Consider the following 19,573-nt stretch of genomic DNA (forward strand, 5'->3'; position numbering starts at 1 on the left):
TAAGTTAACACTTTTACTACTTTACTATCCAAAACTTCATAACACTTTAAGTTTATGAAATCAAGACTTTAATAAATCATCTTTTATCATAAATCATTACTTTAACTTGGAAATCAAAGAATAACATATGCTAAACAACCTTTTACACATAATACCTTTTAAAAATGAATTTTTTTCAACAAAAACTCATAAATATTTTGAACTTTCAAGAATAAATATAAACTTTTCTTAAACACAATAAAGGTTCCTTTGATGTTCAAATCCTCACCTTCAAACACATTCAAATACTAACAATAATTTTCAATATTTCTAAAGCAAATAAACTCATCTAACCTTGTCCAAAGATATAGTTTTTCCATATAAGAACGAGGAAGAAATTTGAAGTTTTACATAAATCAAAAACTACACAAAGGTTCATATGATTCCATTATCATCTCCTTTAGTCATGACTTACAAAATATTTAAAGAAAACAAAAATAAACTCAACTCCATGAATAACAAACTAAAAGATCATGATTTTCTCATGGTATATGTGGAGAAAAATGGAGAAGAGAAAAAGAGAAATAATACCTTAATTTTCTTTAGGAGAATTACTGTAAAAATGAGAGGATGAGGTGAAGTATTTATAGTAGAGCCTCGCCCTCTCTCAAATCTAAAAATTAATGAAAGGTAATATAGCTTTAGGCTAGCTTAGGTGATGTGTCTAATGGTGGTGGAGTGAGGAGATTTGGTGAGTGATTTAGGGGATTATGGAAGCTTTGACTTTGCTTGTTTGACAAGCCATTGACCCATGATGTGATTAATACTCTGACTTGATTGATGCGACGTGATTTCTCAATTGAAGTCGTGCCCGAGTATTACCTAGTAACTTTTTCCGAATATATACGATCTATCGATTTAGGTTTTTTGTCTAAAACGTCGAAACTTGAATTTCGAGGTGACAAATACCGAGAGATGATTTACAGACAAACTTGGTTCTATTTTGACTAGAAATAATATTTCGAAGCCATCTGAGAAATCGGAATTCGATTTCGAGTTACAAAACTCAAAAACAGAGTGAAAACTCGATAAAAGGACCCGAAATCGTCTCGGAAACATTTATTCTCCAAAAATCTTGAAAAAATAGGGCAAGCAAGTATATTATAATACAAGACTAAAACTCAACTGAGGTTTATCCTAAAATATTACTGATTAATTTCTTTAATTAATTCATTAACAACTAATTATTTAAGTAAACGTGCTCGGAAAAACACGGTGTTATAGGATCTACCTAAGCTAAGCGACCCAGAGAAAACCCATCCATGAAGAAAGTTTGGTTCCTTTACCATGAAGGAACCAAGCAGCTGGGTATGGGTCAAGCTCAAGTTGGGCGGCCAGACAGGTCAAAAACCTAGCCATGAAGAAAGCTTGGCCAACTCATCAAGCAACTTGCCTATTCTTTACTTAAAGGCCAATCACGGGACCTCATGCATGACATATGTTTTAAAAAATTAAGTAGGGGGTGTCACCATGGATGTAATCTAGCCCAAAATAGGCTGTCCAAGTTAGCTGCCCAAGATGGGACAAGTTGTTGACCCACCAGTGAGCTAAGCGACCATGAAGGAGAGCTAGGCACTCCAGAATGCCTATAAAAGGCACCTTCATTTCCTCACTTTAGGACATTGTAAAATCATTGTACATACCATTTTTCTTCTCATTTTCGGTTCTCTCTCATTTGAGAGTGTTCTTATGTTGTTTTTAGGCTTTTAGTTCATAGAAATTCAAAGGGAATGGAGTTGACAAATGAGGTGCAAAAACATGATTTTGTAACCTCATTTGGAATCAAAATCATATCATCCTTGGATAGATGGCTCATGCTCCTACATATTAACTTGAATTATGGTGTAAGATTATTTATTTTCTTCATTTATATCTTGTTTTGATTTCAATACATTCAAGTTATTACTTTTGGTTAAGTTTTGATTTTATATGAAGTTCTTAATATGGTTTTAGCTTGATCACCTAAAACTTGATTTAAAGATCCAAAATGCTTCTTCTTAAAGTGTTGACAAGTGAACTAAAAAGTATAACTTACACATTGGTCCACTTGCCACATCAAGCATCTATTGCATCTATTTTAAACAACTTATGTTCAAGGCTAAATAAAGTTAATGGAGCCTGAAGTAGGGTGTGACAACCTACTCTGACGAGTGATACTTAACTATTGTTTAGTGTATTACGTAAGGTTTGAAAATCATCTTATCATTCTAGGACACTAGATGAAGGATTTAGAAATGGTGTGTGAAATTAACCGAAAGTATAACACATAACTTGTAATGTTTTCAAAATCATTTGTGTCAATTTTACCCTCTTGAATTTATAAATAGTTAGTTCTTTACTTTTTCATATTTCCTAGTTCATAAACATAAAAAAACAACTTTATATGATATTTTCTGACTTTTGATAAAATATACAAAGTATGAATACATTTCTATTAGGAAATTCCTTGTGGTTCGACATAACCTTATACTATACTACAATTGAATCTTGAAAGAAATGCAAATGTAAAATAGTAAAGTGTTAACTTCTAAATTTTATTTGTTGACAAAGAAAGAAACCTTGAATCAAAGTGCAATTTAATTCATAAATTGTATCTTTGTGAAAAGGAAAAATATGCAATTACAATGAGTGATCTAACTACTAACTTTTACTTTCTATCATTTATTTTCTGCAACTAACATTTATTTTCTGTCATTTAAATTCTACAACTAACTATTTATTGCTTTATTTATTTATTATTTATCAACCTTCCATAAGGAAGTAGTTTGGTTAATAAAGGAAAATGGAAAATAAATATCACTCATTATCACTTGTATTAATTTGCTAAATCATACCATTAAACTGACGTTCGAATTTATTCCAACAATGTCGAGATGGTATGAAGCTGTTAATAATTGAATAAAACTAAGTTTTTGATTAGAGGAACATTCTTGAAACGACTAAACCAGCGTTGGAATTTATTCCAACAAAGTCGAAATGACAAGCAAAGAATCAAAGTGTCATTAAATAAATAAATCAGAAACTTGCTACATCAAAATAAAGAAAGCATCAGAAAACTCTTTCAATAGCTCATTATTAGTAATTGGATTGAATTCCTACTATTTAAGTTTTAAAAATAATTAAATAATATTAAATGATAACGTTTTAAAATCTATTTAAATAATTAGTATTAAAAATGATTATTTGAAATAAATTCATTGTCTATCATTTTCAAGTGATGTAGAATATCATCAGATTTCTTTATTAATTGTAATATCACAATTCATTCTATTAATAATAAAAATAAATTCCTATTATTTAAGTTTTAAAAAATGATTAAAATATATTAATTGAGAATGTTTTAAGATCTATTATTTAAATATTTAATTACTACATATTTTGTTTAGCGTTTTAAAATTTATGAAATGATAAGATTATATTAATTGAGAATATTTTAATAAGATCGAATTCCTACTATTTAAATTTTAAATATAATTAAATAATATTAATTGAGAAATTTTAAAGATCTATTTAAATAATTATTATTAGAAATGGTTATTTTTAAATAAATTTATTGTCTATTATTTTTCAAGCGATATAAATATCAACAAATTTCTTTATTAATTATAATATCAGAGCTAATTCTAATTATAATAACAATTGGATTCCTATTATTTAAGTTTTAAAATGATTAAATGCTATTAATTGAGAATGTTTTAAGATCCACTATTTAAATACGTAATTACTACATATCTTATTTAGCGTTTAAATTTTTTTAAAAATGATTAGAAAATATTAATTGAGAATGTTTTAATAAGATTGAATTCTTATTATTTAAGTTTTAATAATAATTAAATAATATTAATTGAGAACATTTTAAGATCTATTTAAATAATTAATATTAAAAATGATTATTCTGAATTAAAAATTCTTTATCTATTATTTTTTAAGTGATATAGAATATCAACAGATTTCCTTATTAATTATAGTATCATAGGTCATTCTTTCTATTAATAATAATAATAATAGATTCCTACTATTTAAGTATTAAAAAATGATATTAACTAAGAGCGTTTTAAGATCTACTATTTAAATGTGTAATTACTACATATTCTATTAAGTGATTTAAAATTTAAAAAATGATAAGATTATATTAATTGAGAATATTTTAAGAATATTGAATTTCTACTATTTCAGTTTTAAAAGTAATTGAATAATATTAATTGAGAAAATTTTAAGATCTATTTGAATAATTAGTATTGAAATGATTATTTTGAAATAAATTCATTGTCTATTATTTTTAAGTGAGGTAGAATATCAACATATTTTCTTATTAATTATAATATTATAGTTCATTCTATTAATAGTAATCATGAATTCCCACTATTTAAGTTTTAAAAAAAGATTAAATGATATCAATTGAAAAAATTTTAAGATGTACTAATAAATACACAATTACTGCATATCCTATTTGATGTTTTAAAATTTAAAAAAATAATTACATGATATTAATCGAGAATGTTTTAAGATTTATTTAAATGTGTTTCATATATTTTAAAACATAACATTGAAGTAGAAACAAACTAAGTTTAATAAAAAAAAAATAGCAAACTGAGAACCAAAATCAGCAAGTCAAAGATGCATTATAATTAAAGATACTAATTTGGAGAAATTCCTTAACACCCAAAAGTAAAAATCTAAACTTTTAAGTTGATTGTCAAACTGAATGACATATCGATAACTAGAAAGAGGAATACAACTTCAATCATATGTTTGTAGCATCATTATTAAGTTTTGCAAATAAACAAAATGTTCATCACTTCATTATTCACGTAACCTTCCTAAAAAAGAAAAGAAAATTTAAAAGTAAAAACAAATCAAATATAACAAAAAAGTATCAAACCAAAAATCAAACACATGAAGTGAAAGATGCGTTGCAGCTAGCAATCATAACTTGGAGAAGTTCTTTCACACCTTGAAAAGTAAAAATCTAAACTTCTAAGTTAATTGACAAGTAGAATGACATATTAATAATTGAAAAGAATAACACAACTTTAAAAATATATTTGTAACATAATTATTAATCTTTAGAAATAAACAAATCAGACAAAATTAATAATGAAATATGAGTATTGAAGTTTGCATTAGACGAAATCGAATAGACATAATATGAAAATTAAACAATTTGAAACTTGCAAACAATATAGAAGAAACAAAAATGACAAAATGACTTACCATGATACTCGATGATGAAAATGATTCAACACTGAAACCCCTATCTATTTGAAAAATACATTTTGGATCAGATCTAAAACTTTAGTATGTGTGGATAAACCATGATGATAGTTGTGAGTTTTTTCTTTAGTATGTGTGGATAAACCATGATGTGGATAAACTTTAGTATGTGTGGATCAGATCTAAAACTATATGAGTTTTTTTTTCTTTTAAGACTTTTATCTCTTTGATTGGTGAAAAATGAAATAAAATTATATCTACAAGTGAACAAATATAAGAGAAGTAGATTATGAGTAATAAAACTATAAGAGATGAAAAAATAATTCATGAATGATGAAGTATTCAAAACTATATGGATTAATTCATGAATGATGAAGTAATAAAAAAATAAAATGAGTATAAAATTATTCCTCGTTTAATAATGGAAGATAATATATATGTTTAATAAAGATGAAAAAATATACGAGAAGTAGATTATGAGTTTCAAAAGAATAGAAGATTAAGAAGTAAATTGAAATAAGAATGGAGAAGGAAATTAAGAAGCATCTTGAAATGAAATAAGAATAGAGAGATAAAATGTTAATTTGATGAAAATAATTTATTCTTTGGACAATTGTGACATATATTTATATCAAGATAGTAGAAGATGAATATAGTGTGTGAGAGTTTATTATGAGAATGTATGGCTATTTTGGAGGGGGAAAAGTCAAAGAGATGTTAACATGTGTCTATGATGACATGACAAAGACATTTTTTTTATTATATATAGTTAATAGATAGATTGTCCAATTAGACAAGACAATTTTAACAGTTAAACCAATCAAACCTTATATAAAACTTCTTCTGCTTCAACATCTGATTCACTTTCACAACATTGATTTGTATGCATATCTTTTGGTTCGTAACAAGAGTAACAACGATTAAAGTGTAAGCAATGATGGTAATGGTGGCACGTGTATGATTGGTCTTGTGTTGTCCATTATTTTTTAGTTAATAAAACACATAGGTTTTTTTATACTATTAAGAGTATCCATGCTCTAAGGGCTTGTTCGAGAGTTGAATTTTGAAAGGGAAGGAAGAGGAAGAGAATGTTTGTGAGTCATCTCAAAAATGTATTTCATGGCTGCTAAGCCTTCCCTTTCCCTTCCTTCCCCTCCAAAATTCAACTCCAAAACAAACCCTAAGGGTAAGGAACTAATTCTTTGTGGGTGTATGACTGCTCATTCAAACAAGTGTTGCTCATATGAATCAAACTATTGAGTATTGACATTTTGTTCATCAAAATGATCTAATGGGGCCTTAGAGCATCTCCAACACCAAACAAATTTTACATTCTTATTTGTGTCTCACACATTATTTTATAATATTACAACTTCCCATAAAATAAGAACAAAATCTAATATTTCTCTACAATGACAAATATTATTCTTATTCTTATTTGCGTCTCACAACCTACTCACACTTTTATATTTTACAATAATATAAGTATATAATAAATTATTAAAAACAATTACTTATTTAATTATTATTAAATTAAAAATCACTATTATTTACTATAAATAAACTATAACTAAAAATATAATTTTGTTGTTGTAAATTATAAAAATAAAATAAGTGGACACAAATAAATAAAACAAAATATTGTATTAATTAAAATACATTAAATATAATTTCAAAATATAATAGAAATTACAATATAATAAATTAAGCAATAAATAAAATGCATAAAATAGATAAATTACATCACAACATATAATGATCATCTTTCCTCACGAATAACTATTTTTATTTACTAAGAATTGTTATTATTTAAGAACAAAACTCAGAAAATAAGAATTTCACAATAGAGAATAAAGTAAGAATGTTTTTATTTTGTTAAGAATAATCATTGGGAATGCTCTTACACTACTAGATTAATGACTTATTAGTAAATTATAATATTATAATTGTAATTTCAATTCCATGACAATTTCAAGTTTATTAATTAAAATCTCAATAGTCAAATACTAAACTTATTTTGATCTATTAAAAATGATTGATTCAAAATAGTACATACACGATTTTCCTTAAACAAGACCTGAGTTGAAATCTTATGCATGAAGAAAACCTCATCTAGAAAAGTTAAATCAACAATTTGTATCCTAATAAACTTGTTTCAGTGTAGGATACACGTGGCTATTGAAGAAAAAAAATTATTTTTCATGTTAAATTGTGTGCATAATTAATAAAAATACAAACATAATTTTATTTTGGAAAAAAATACGTATGTACTACCAAGCACAAAAATCAATTCATTATAATTGTAGTTAGCCAACAATCTTAGATTCAAATTTCTCTAATATAATTCACTATTCATTTGAATTACTTTTTTTATAATAAATAATGATTGAAAATAAAAGAAAAACTAGGTTGAATACAACCTCAACATATCACATTTAGAGACACACAATCATAATTTGACAAATCATAGAAATTGTGAAATTCACTCATCCAAATCATTAAACATGAGATCAGGAAGAGAATGAAGGAGGGAAAAAACATGAGTTAGTGGATTAGAACCCACAATTTCTACTATCTATTACTATGATTGAGTATCTCCAAATGTGATGTGTTGAGTTTGTCTCCAACCAAGTTTTTCTTTAAAAATGAAGAGTGTGGATCCACTTACTCAAACTGACTCTTCATCCTAGCTATCAATTGTAGAGAAATCTAATAATTTAATCTATTCACTAACTCAAACCATTAGATTTCCCTAGAATTAATGGGTATATATGAAATAAGCTTAAATCACTTACTCTTGAAGTAAGTACACCCCTTTAAAAAAAAATGAATAATATATGATATATTACCAATATAAAAAAACTCATAAACTTTAACTGCATACATTTTTTGTCCATAAATGATTCAAACACCTTCAATGAAAAATAATGGTTAAAAGCAGGTAAAGGTGTAAGCGGTTCCGGTTTAAACCGCGAAACCGATGGAACCGAACTGAATCACAAAATGTGGTTCGGTTCTGCGGTTAGGTTCAGTTTTTTTATTTGGAACCATTCAAATTCAGTTCGGTTCACAATTTTGGAAATTTTGTAACCGTTGGAACAGAACCGAATCACATATTAAAAAAATAATATTTTTTAGAGTTGGATGTTTAGGATTTAAAGTTATGAGATAAAATAAGATTAAGAACTTAGAATTATTAATAAATATAGACTATAAATAAGAGGAAAATAGAAAGAAAAAAATTAATAAACAAATCCAAATATATATTATCTCTACTATTCATTGAGAAAATAGAAAGAAAACTAAAAAACTAGTAAACATTGTGTCACTATCAAGGTATGAAATTAATTAAATAAACAACTAAAAGAAAATAAAGAAAGAACTTAAAAATATTATTTATGATATGGACTAGTAAGTGTTATTGTGTTTGACTAAAGAATTAGTACCAAATTTGTCATTCTTAAATGTTGTTGGACATTATTGAAGATTTTATGGACAAAAATTTCAAGTTTATAGTGCGTTGAGTTGTTGAATTATTATTGTTTCACTAAAAAAATATTGAATTAATATTGAATAATTTATTATTGATGTGTTTAATATTCATTTATTCTATACTTTGCAAATTTTGGTCACTTATTTCTTAAAATATTTTTTTAAATAAGTTGAAAAACTGCGGAACTGAACCGAACCCTTAATGAACAGTTTGATTCAGTTCCTAAATAAAATTTGTGGTTAATCAAGTAGAATCAAACAATATTTTTGTGTTCAATTTGGTCACTAAATTACATCAAAAACCAAACTGAACTGAACTTTTACACCCTAAAAACAGGTAAGTGTATTTTTTTTTTATTTTTTTTCTTTCTCAATCAACTGGTATTAATGTTTTGACGTTTTTATCTCTCACTCCAAATGCAAATTTCTATGGCTAAAAAGCAAAAAAATAAAAAATAAACACGTATCATTTTTACATCAGATATTCTATTTATTTTATTTATTATACGGCGATATTAAAACCCTAATTTGCAATCTGCAGTTTCTTTCTCTTCTCTTCTCTTCCTCGCAGCAATGGCACCCGGAGAGAGAGAGAACCCATACGAAGGTTTAGGAACCGGTGGCAAATTCCGAAAACGCCCTTTCCGTAGGACCCAAACAACACCCTATGATCGTCCTTCAACATCACTCACAATCCCTAACGGAGACAACAACATTAACAACAATGGTTGGTTTTCAAAGGTTGTTAATCCCGCTCATAAGTTAATCACTTATAGCGCTCGTTCAATTTTCTCTTCTCTTTTCCGTAAGCGCCTTCCTCCTCAATCTCAATCTCAATCTCCTTCAGGTATGTGTTTATTTTCTTATCTATATTGTTTACAATTTTAAAAGTGTCATGTTTTTTAATTTGTTTTTTTTGCGAATTGGGTGGTTTTTGTTTTCTGTTTTTTACCATGCTAGTTAGGTTAGGATTTCATGAATTGGGTTGTATTGATTTGTTTATTATGTTATTAGGGAATTGGTTAATGCAAAATTTGGTTACCGGCGTCGCGCTAATGGGTTGGTGACTTGTTTACTATGTTATTAGGGAATTGGTTCATGAATTGGGTTGGTGACTTGATGTTATTGATTGAAAGTAGTTGAGGCGTGAGTTAGATCATTACTAGCGTCGTGTATCATTATCATCATTAGGGTTTTGCGAAATGTGCTTATGTAATTTTCAAGGAAGTTTAAATAGGAAGCTTTGTAATTTTTAAGGAAGTTTAAATAGGAAGCTTTTTATGAAAACGGAGCTATTAATATATTATGTGGTCTCTTTACAAGTGCTGTTTTTATGAGATTTGAGTTTCTAGGAAGGTGGTTGAGGTTGCTTTCCACCACAACTCTTCCTTAGTCGGTCTAAAATGCATTATTAATATGAGCTTGATTATTGAATATGTAATCAATGAATCGGGTTATGTGGGTTGGTCCTTGTTGTTGGACATTTTTTTTACAATATGATAGTAAATCACATGATTCATGATTTTTTTATTAACCTTCAGTTTATTATGGATATACTTTTTTGGGCACAGAAACAGAACAGGAAGTGAGAAACAATCATCTGGAAGAATCTGCATTTGTAAGTATTCATGATTCCTGTGTGTTATAACACCATTTGCATCTCTTCGGGTTTCATAATTGGGCTGTAATATATTTATTAAATATACGGATATGCATTAAAGAAGTCAGTTTGATGTTTTGGCCTCTAGTTATTTTTTCATATTCACAGCTTGCTATATGTTTAATTTTTTTGGAGAGAATTTAAGGGTCAGAATATCAACATGCATCTCTTAGGGTGTTCACATTGTACGGGCTTAGTTAAAGTGAAGTTTTATATCTTCTCTTCTTATTCTCTAAAAAAATAATTACAAAAACTTATTAATGAGTAGGTATTTAAAGCGTCAAAACAATTATGTTACTTCTTCAAAAAACCTGTGACATTAAATGTGTGTGGCATGATATTAGTATCTATAACATTTAACTAGATGTATGGCTTTTAATAATTATAAGTTCATTTTAGGATTCAAGGTTACAGAGAATCAGTGATAAAACAATAGAAAGCAAAGGAACTTACAAAGAGAAAGTAGCGAGAGAAGAGATAAATAGAGACAGAGATGGAACTCAGAATGTGTAACTTTCTTAACTAAATGGAATATAATCAGGTTCTGGCATATACAGCAATGAAAAACACTGTAGAAACCTGACAATGTTACTAACTGCAAGATGATGCCATTGTCAACAATGCTCAAGTTATGTATTGTTACATACTCTAATAGTTTTAGTTCATTTCTGCTACTTTGATTTGGTCATTGAACTTGGGTTATTTTGGGTCAGATTTGTTGCTAGTATTGTGCTTGATTCATTGTTTTTACTTTATGTGGATTTGGGCGAGATTGTGAATTATATTCTGAAGTGACCTGCATTGTGGATGTAAACAGTCCATTTTATTGATGGTGCTGCTTGCAGTGGATGTATTCATTTTTCATTTTTATTGCTGGCACTGGAGCTGCATTGTTATCCTTTGATGATTGTTTTATTGTTGTCATTTTGATTTTTCATTTGTTGTATTAGAAACAGGTTTCAATCAATTCCTCTGGCAAGAAACAAGTAACTTTTGGTAATGGTGAAAGTGATGCTCAAATTAATTGTTCTGATGGAGGTGGATTAACTGAACTTGAGAAGTTACTAAGACAGAAGACTTTTACCAGGCATGTTCTGTATTATGTGATTGAGGAATTGTTGCTTTTGGTATTTAGTTGTTGAATGTTTTACTCTGAGCATTCAGATGATCATATTTTCAGAAAAGCCTTAAATATAATTTCAACTTTAAATAATGTAACGACGCCATATAGTAGAATATAGGCTCCGTCGGTGGATTAAGAAGTCTTATTGTCTTGATTTTAAATTTTCTCTTCATATTTGAGTTCTTTATCGTTATTTTTACTCCATGTTATTAACTATAGTTTCTGAAGTTCTTTATGATATAACACCAGAAACTATAGTAGTAGAGAAAGACTTAGAACTCAATGCTTTGTCAAGGAACATGATTTATGATAGAGCATTATAGCGTCATTCAATCCATGTTGTCGACTCCACCTAGTGGGATAAAGGTTTGGTTGTTGTTTTGGAGTGTGTTAAGATGCATTTGATTTTACTTCTTTCACGGTTTTAGTAGCTGATGCCTGATTTCAATTTGGTAATCTATTTATAGTTTGTTTGTGTAATTTGTACTTCATGTGTTAATATATGTACCTCCTGGGATAATTTGTTGTTTCTGTATGTGATATCTGTTATTATTCCACAGATCTGAGATTGATCATTTGACAGCACTTATGCGCTCAAGAACTGTGGATACACCTATTAGGGAAGAAGAGAAGCGCACAGAAGTGGTTCCTTCCAAACCAATGTTGTTTTCCGAACGAAAGGATGAAGATCCCAAAACACCCATAGTAGAAAATAGGATTGAAGACCGTCTTCCTCTAACCCCATATGTTACTTCAAGTGTATGAGAATTTTCTTTTATACTTTTCTGTCATAGATGTTTGTTTGTATTTTGTGTATGGGTAATTTCTGCTTTTACTATGGAGTATATTCTCACTTGTATTTATATGTAATGTAATGTGGATAGGTTCCTATTGAGGATGTTGCTTCACCTGCAGAGCTTGCAAAAGCTTACATGGGGAGCAGGCCTTCCAAGGTATCCTCATCAATATTTGGTGTGCGAAGTCCTGCAGCAAGGGAGGATCCAGCTTTTCTAAAAAGTAATGATAACCTGCGTCTTAGCTCCCCTATCATGTCAATTGTGCCAAGTACTGTTAAACATATTGGGGTTCATGAAAATGGTTATGCAACCGCAAGAACTCGTGGAAGATCTGCAATATACAGTATGGCTCGAACACCTTATGCCAGAATTTATCCAACCTCTACCTTCAAGGTTTGCCTTTTCTGAATGACAATTTGGATCATGATGTTTCTAGGGTCAAATTTTTAATCTGTTTTGTCTAACTTTATAGCGGATTGGGCATGCTGTTGAAGGTGAGCCGTCATCTTCAACTCACTCTACGATGGATCAGGACATGCTTTATGGATCTAAACAAGGGGTATATCTGTTCGGGATTATAGTCATGTCTTTGAGTGTTGATTTTAGGCATGTCACTAGATTTTATGTTGTGTTTTTCTTCTCATCTTTTGCAGTCAGTAAAGCGTAGAAGTTCAGCATTGGATAATGATGTAGGATCTGTTGGTCCTATACGTCGAATCCGTCACAAGGCTAATCTATATTCTAAAGGCTTGGGCTTACCTCCTTCTGGTAGTTCTCTGTCTATTGCTAGGAGTGGACTCGGTGTTGGTGCTGCTCAGCAACCCTCATCTTCCATGCGGAAGCCTATTATGTGGGATGAAGTTAAGCATAGCCATATGGATTTGCCAGAGGAAAATGTAGAAGACACTAGACCTAGTAAGAGTGGCCCTTTACCCTCAAAATCCAGTGAGATGGCTTCGAAAATATTGCAGCAACTTGATAAGATGGTTTCCCCTAAAGAAAAGTCATCTGAATCAAGGTTACCAAATGTGAATGATAAATCACCAATGAAGTTGTCACCTTCCATGTTACATGGACAGACTCTTCGAAGCATGGAAGCAGTAGATTCATCAAAATCGCTGGATACTGTAAAAGATAATAGATTCAATATTGCACCTGGAAGGTTGTTTGATAGTGCTCAAAAGTTAACTTCACAGATAGACAAGGTTGAAAATGGTCAATTGAAGCTTGTTGCTCCTTCTGATGGACTTGTTCCAGCTGTAACTGATGCAGATTCCACAAATCCAAGGAATCAAATCATTTCTGCTGCAAAGTCTGTGGATTCTTTCGTAATAAAATCTGCTTCACATCCTCCACAAAAGAAGAGAGCATTTCATATGAGTGCACAGGAGGTAAGAGACGTTGTATAATTATTTAATTCACTCTTCCCGTAGTTAGTTATAAGCTTGGTGATTTATCCTTTCATTTACTCCCAAATAGCAATGAGTTAAAGCAATTGACATGATATTTTTAGTTTCTTAGATCTATTTTTTTATTTGTTTTACTTATATTTGTTTTGATTTCATTCCATTCTAAAAAGAATAAATTGTGATTTGAGTTTTCAAATGAAAGATATCTGTTCAACATCAGGTCATATGATTATTCACTCTTTTATTTGCCTGTGTTACTAAAAGGATTGTCTGGACATGGATGATGATGCTTATTCTAATGGGGATATGTCCTCTGTTCTTCCTGTTGATAACAAGATGACAAGTCCCACTGCAATGGCAGTGAAGGATACCTTCGGTACTGAATCCGTTGCACAGGAGCATACCCGATCATTATCCGTAGTAATGTCATCCAAAAGTTCTACAATAAGTAAGGAAGTTCATGCTGGGGCTGATGATAGTGTTAATTGGTCTAGGGTAGGTGCGAAGGTGGATGTATCAACCTCTATGACATCATCTATCTCTGATCCAACTTTTAAACCAGCTACAGCAGCTACAAAAACAAGTTTTGGTTCCCACAAACCCGGTTCACCAAATGGATCAAGTACTATTTCTCCAGTCTTTAATTTTGGGAATAAAATGGCTCCATCAAAAGACTTAACCAATCCCGGGACAATATTTGGTTTGGAAAAGGTTGTTTCAACAAAGGAGCTTGATGCTGATGTTCCGTTAGTGAACTTTGGTAGCAATGGAAATGCTGGCAAGGTCCCACAAATGCTATTTACTTCATTACCAGTAGGTGGTGAATCTACTTTGCCGAATATTAGTGTTTCTTCTGACTCAAAGCTGGGGAGCCCAATCAGGTTAGTATATATGTTCAAGCCAATTTACTGGAGTGATTTAGTTTTTCTTGAAGTATAATATATGATCAGTGATTTTGTTACCTCTGAACAAGTAATCTCGTCAGGAGCATCTTTCCTTTTATCATTAACTTCCACCATTCCATATGTTTTGCTACTTACACTTTTTACATGGTTTGTACCTGCTGTCTCTTTATGAGTCATATATTCATCAAAACTTCTGTTCTGTTTTATTGCTTTCTCGAACTTCGGGCAGTGTTCTGTTATTTTTAAATCGATAGTTAAAACATGCATTTTCATCTTACCTTTTGCAATTCGATTGTCTGATTTCTGCGATATTTACAGTATGTATAACTGCACTAGAAAATTGAATTGAACCTATATTTTTTGAACCTTATATTATGTATGGTTAAATGTTACAAGGATTCATGTACTAAATGCTCCCTTCATCTGCAGTTCTGCCACTGTTTCTGCTGCAACTGATTCTATGCCAAAAGTTCGTGAATCTGGTAATGTTGATGCTAAGACGAATACAGATTCTGTTAGGTCATCAGAAATTCCCGTTTCATCTGCAGTAACAACATTATTGTTCACATCACCAACAAGTGTATTTACTTTTGGCCAAAGTAGTGGGTCTCTTGCTGCAAGCCCTTCACTCTCCTCACCCTTTACCAGTCAGAATGTATTCAGCAGCTCACCTCTTGCAGCAAGCAGCAGCAGCATTAGTGCCAGTAGCACTCCTTCCATAATTTCATCGAGCAGTAGCAGTTTCTCCAATCCCTTGGTGGCATCTTCATCTTCAACGACTCCCATTTTCAAATTTGGTTCCTCTCCTGTCCCATCAACAGGTTTACCTGTATCATCTTCTGGCTCAGAACCACTGGAAACCAAGAATAGGGAAGTTGTAGGAAATGGTAATCTAAGCAGCACTGTTTTTGGTAGCTCATCTTCTACTGTTGGAAACACAGGGAGTGGCCTTTTTGGTTTCAGTTCCTCAGCAATGACAACTGTAAATAGCCAGTCCCAGGGTTATGTAATTGGTTCTAGCAGCGGATCAATGTTTAATGCCCAGGCATCTCCTGCTACCAGTGGGTTTGCAACTTCTACCCAGACCCAGTCGGTTCCACTTGGCTCATCTGCATCATCTTCATCGTTTGGGTTCACTGGGAATACAGCCTTTTCATCTGGTAATTCATTGTTTCCTTCAACTCCTGCCACAAATGCAGGTTTTTCTTTTGGGAGTTCATCATTTCCTTCTTCAAGTTCTGCCACAAACATTTTCAATTCTGGTACAACTTTTGGACTTGGTACCCCTGCTTCCTCTTCTGCAGTCAACTCTGTAAGCTCCAACAATGTTTCAAGTTCTTCTTTGTTTGGGTCTTCTAGTTGGCAGCCCAACAAATCATCTCCATTTGGATCCGCATTTAATCAAACATCTACTGCTCCTGTTGCTTCTACTAGTTCACCCACAATGTTTTCGTCAACTCCTCAATTCTCATTCACTTCAGCAGCAGCCACCACCTCCACACAGCCTACTTTTGGAAATCCTAATTCTGGCTTTACATTTGGTTCAGCTCCTGTTAATAATGATCAGATGACTATGGAGGATAGTATGGCTGAAGACACAGTTCAAGCCACTCCACCAGCGACTCCTGTATTTGGTCAGCAAGCAACTCCACCAGCGACTCCTGTATTTGGTCAGCAAGCTACTCCACCAGCGACTCCTGTATTTGGTCAGCAAGCAACTCCACCAGCGACTCCTGTATTTGGTCAGCAAGCTACTCCACCAGCGACTCCTGTATTTGGTCAGCAAGCCACTCCACCAGCGACTCCTATATTTGGTCAGCAAGCCACTCCACCAGCGACTCCTGTATTTGGTCAGCAAGCAACTCCACCAGCGACTCCTGTATTTGGTCAGCAACCCGCCCCGGTTCAATCAAATTTTGTATTTGGAGCATCAACTCCATCAGGAGCCAGTCCTTTCCAGTTTGCCAGTCAACAGAATACTACTCCACCGAACCCTTCTCCATTTCAGGCTTCTGGCAGCGTAGAATTTAGTGCCGGAGGAGGGAGTTTCTCATTAGGCACAGGTGGTGGTGACAAGTCTGGTCGAAGAATTGTGAAAGTTAAAGGTAGACAGCGTAAGAGGTAGGACTATTGTTTATGGAAATGGTTACTTTCTATCATTGTCGTGACAAATAAATAAGCTCCGAAGATGATGGGCCGGATATTGCTTTTTACTGGTGACAAGTGATGCTACTGAAGGCTAATCAAAATATACAAGCTTTTGTCCGCTTCCTATCTCCTTCCGTACATTCTTACAGAATGCAAGGCTGCTATTTTCCAAATTTTGTAGTTGTATGGTATGATGGAAAGTGATGTACTGTAATTGTAATGGTTTTAGATCATAGGGTTTATGATTTGGTTAGTTATAAATGCAAAAATCTCTGTATTTTTGTTACTTGTATCATAACCAAAAGTAAGTATGAATTTATGGATTAGCTGGTTGTAACTTTACAGTTGCAGTGAGCAATGGGAGAATGATTATTGCTGTTTGGCCTTCTGTTCCATATGTTCCCATTGAGTTTAAGTTGTTTGGAGACAGATAAATGTTTAGTCATAATTTCATCTAGAGCTGGGGTTCCAAATGTTTAGCAGCTTTAAGGTGATGTTGGGTGGGTATAAGGGATTATTTTTTACCATGAGTGTAATGTCCAAGAATGTGGTGCATGTTGCATGGTTAAGTTTCATTCCTATTCAACATGCTCTGGATGAGAGTATTGATATCAATCAGTCCCACAAAGTGTGTCATTTCATCTTACTTGTGATTGGTTAGAAAAACACCTAGTTATTAAAATTTTAATAGAAATATATTTTTTAATCAATTATAACAATTGACATAAAAAGTGATACACTTTTGGGAGCACATATTTTGTTCTATAAAATGTGTCATTACATATATCACTTTCTCTGATTTGTTAGAAAAATATTTTATTATTAAATCTTAAATTTAAATATTTGTTTTTCAACTATTCAGACAGAGTGTTACATGGAGGAGGTATACTCCAAACACAAATACAAGGATACATGGGAATTCCTGTTTTTGGGAATTTTATTTCCAAATTTAAAATCTAACATGTACATTTTACATTTCCAAACGAGATTATTAGAAATGCAAAATATTCTTAGTGCTAATCACTGCATAACAACTCTGCATTGTGAGGAAAGAAACTAATCCAACTTGTTTTTGTAAAAACTGAAAACTAGAGGAATTTTTTTCGTATATCAAATAGGCTCATATTCTTTTTCTTATTTTTCAAAATAATAATAACGGAAGTATAGCCTAACTTACTATACTATAATCCATAATGCAGGGTGTGATATATAATCCCTTTATGAATTCAGTATATGTGCTATTAGGGAATCGTGTTATATTGTTTTAGTGCTTTATTTATTATATTGAGATTAGGTGGCCCCTATTGGAATAGGGCTACACTATAATATTAAGTTGAAAATACCATTATATTTGGGTGAACTTCATAATTAACGAAAAATCTCTTATAAGGGCCTTCAGTTCAACTAAGCATGAGATATTGAATTCATTCACTAAATTCGCTTATACGTTAAAAATATTGTTGGGAGGGATACCATAAGATTCCAAAAGAGATTAGTTTCTCATTTATCAGGTAAAACTGCACTTTGGAAAACCCCATAAAAAGTTAGAAAATATATTATGCAGTGTGAAAATGGCTCTCTCATGGTGAATGAAGAAGAAGAAGATGGAATGAAAATAAGAGAAGTTGAGAATCAAGAACAAAGAAGTAAAAGATGAAATTGAATGAGAATTGTTAATAATGATCTCAAAAATTGAAATTGAAAACAGAATAGAAGACCAAACTATATATATACAACTAACAAAACTGAAACTTGCCAAAAAAGGAAACTAACCTAAAAACAGAATTAACAGAATTTCAAAAAACTGCTAAATAAGGAAAGCTGTTGATAACACTGCAAAATTCAGTTTTAATGGCAAATCTGGTTGGTGAGATGATTATCATCTTCAACAGGCCCCCTCAAACTAGGCATATGAATGTCAAGGATGCCAAGTTTGGAAACAATCGAATGAAATGGAGAAGGAGACAAGGATTTTGTGAAAATGTCAGCAAGTTGTAAGGAGGTGTGAATAGGAAGAAGATGAACAGTGCCATTGATAATTCTTTCACGGACAACATGACAATCGATATCTATGTGCTTTGTACGCTCATGAAAAACGGGATTGGCAGCTATATGAAGGGCAGAGTTATTGTCACAGAAGATGCTCACTGGTTTATGTTTCTTGTGATGTATGCCAAGGTCTCTGTACAAGAAAAGCAGCCATTGAGCTTCACAAAAAGCCATAGCAGGGCTCTGTATTCAGCTTCTGAAGAAGATCTAGAAACAGTATTCTATTTCTTGCTTTTCCATGAAATCAATGCATTACCTAAGAAGAAACACCAACCAGTGATTGACTTCCTAGTGTCAATACACTTAGCCCAATCTGAATCTGAATAACCTTGTATTGTTGTTGTGTTCTCTGCTGGAAAGAAGATTCCTTTACCAGGGGAATTTTTGAGATATCGAAGAATTCTTGTTGCAGCTTTATAGTGAAGATCTGAAGGAGAACATAAAAACTGGCTCAAAGCTCCTACATCATAAGATATATCAGGTCGAGTGTTTGTCAAGTACAGAAGCTTCCCTATCAATCTTCTGTAGGAGGAGTCATCTGTTAGAGGAGTGCCAGACTGAGAGTGTAAGTTGTTGTATTCCATGGGAGTAGAAGCTGGTTTAGCACCAAGGAAACCAGTTTCTTCTAAAAGGTCTAGTGTGTATTTTCTTTGATACAAAACAATCCCTCTTTTGGATCTTGCAACCTCCATACCAAGGAAGAATTTTAGTTCCCCTAGATCCTTTATGCTGAACTC

General features: G+C 31.6%; 2 protein-coding genes across 9 annotated transcripts; one reads left to right on the forward strand and one right to left on the reverse strand.

Annotated features, from left to right (window-relative positions):
* LOC109360599 (nuclear pore complex protein NUP1-like) lies at positions 9,248-17,179 on the forward strand. 8 transcript variants are annotated; one of them, XM_019605608.1, is made up of 10 exons: positions 9,249-9,590; positions 10,306-10,363; positions 11,356-11,492; positions 12,089-12,287; positions 12,413-12,718; positions 12,798-12,884; positions 12,979-13,716; positions 13,999-14,171; positions 14,289-14,615; positions 15,069-17,179. In XM_019605608.1, the coding sequence occupies exons 1-10, from the start codon at positions 9,319-9,321 to the stop codon at positions 16,762-16,764; spliced, it is 3,993 nt and encodes a 1,330-aa protein (XP_019461153.1). In that variant the 5' UTR covers positions 9,249-9,318; the 3' UTR covers positions 16,765-17,179. The 8 variants fall into 8 exon arrangements, with proteins under 8 accessions (XP_019461150.1, XP_019461153.1, XP_019461154.1 ...); XM_019605609.1 differs by having other exon boundaries at positions 12,979-13,378; positions 13,532-13,716; positions 13,999-14,615; XM_019605607.1 differs by having other exon boundaries at positions 12,979-13,182; positions 13,228-13,716; positions 13,999-14,615.
* Positions 18,991-19,573, reverse strand: LOC109360134 (uncharacterized mitochondrial protein AtMg00810-like; the record flags this gene model as incomplete). The annotated part of the gene is given in 1 exon segment (XM_019604865.1): positions 18,991-19,573. A coding segment is annotated over 1 exon segment (471 nt). The 3' UTR covers positions 18,991-19,057.

This window comes from Lupinus angustifolius, chromosome LG11, assembly GCF_001865875.1.
Source record: "Lupinus angustifolius cultivar Tanjil chromosome LG11, LupAngTanjil_v1.0, whole genome shotgun sequence".
Lineage (NCBI taxonomy): Eukaryota > Viridiplantae > Streptophyta > Magnoliopsida > Fabales > Fabaceae > Lupinus > Lupinus angustifolius.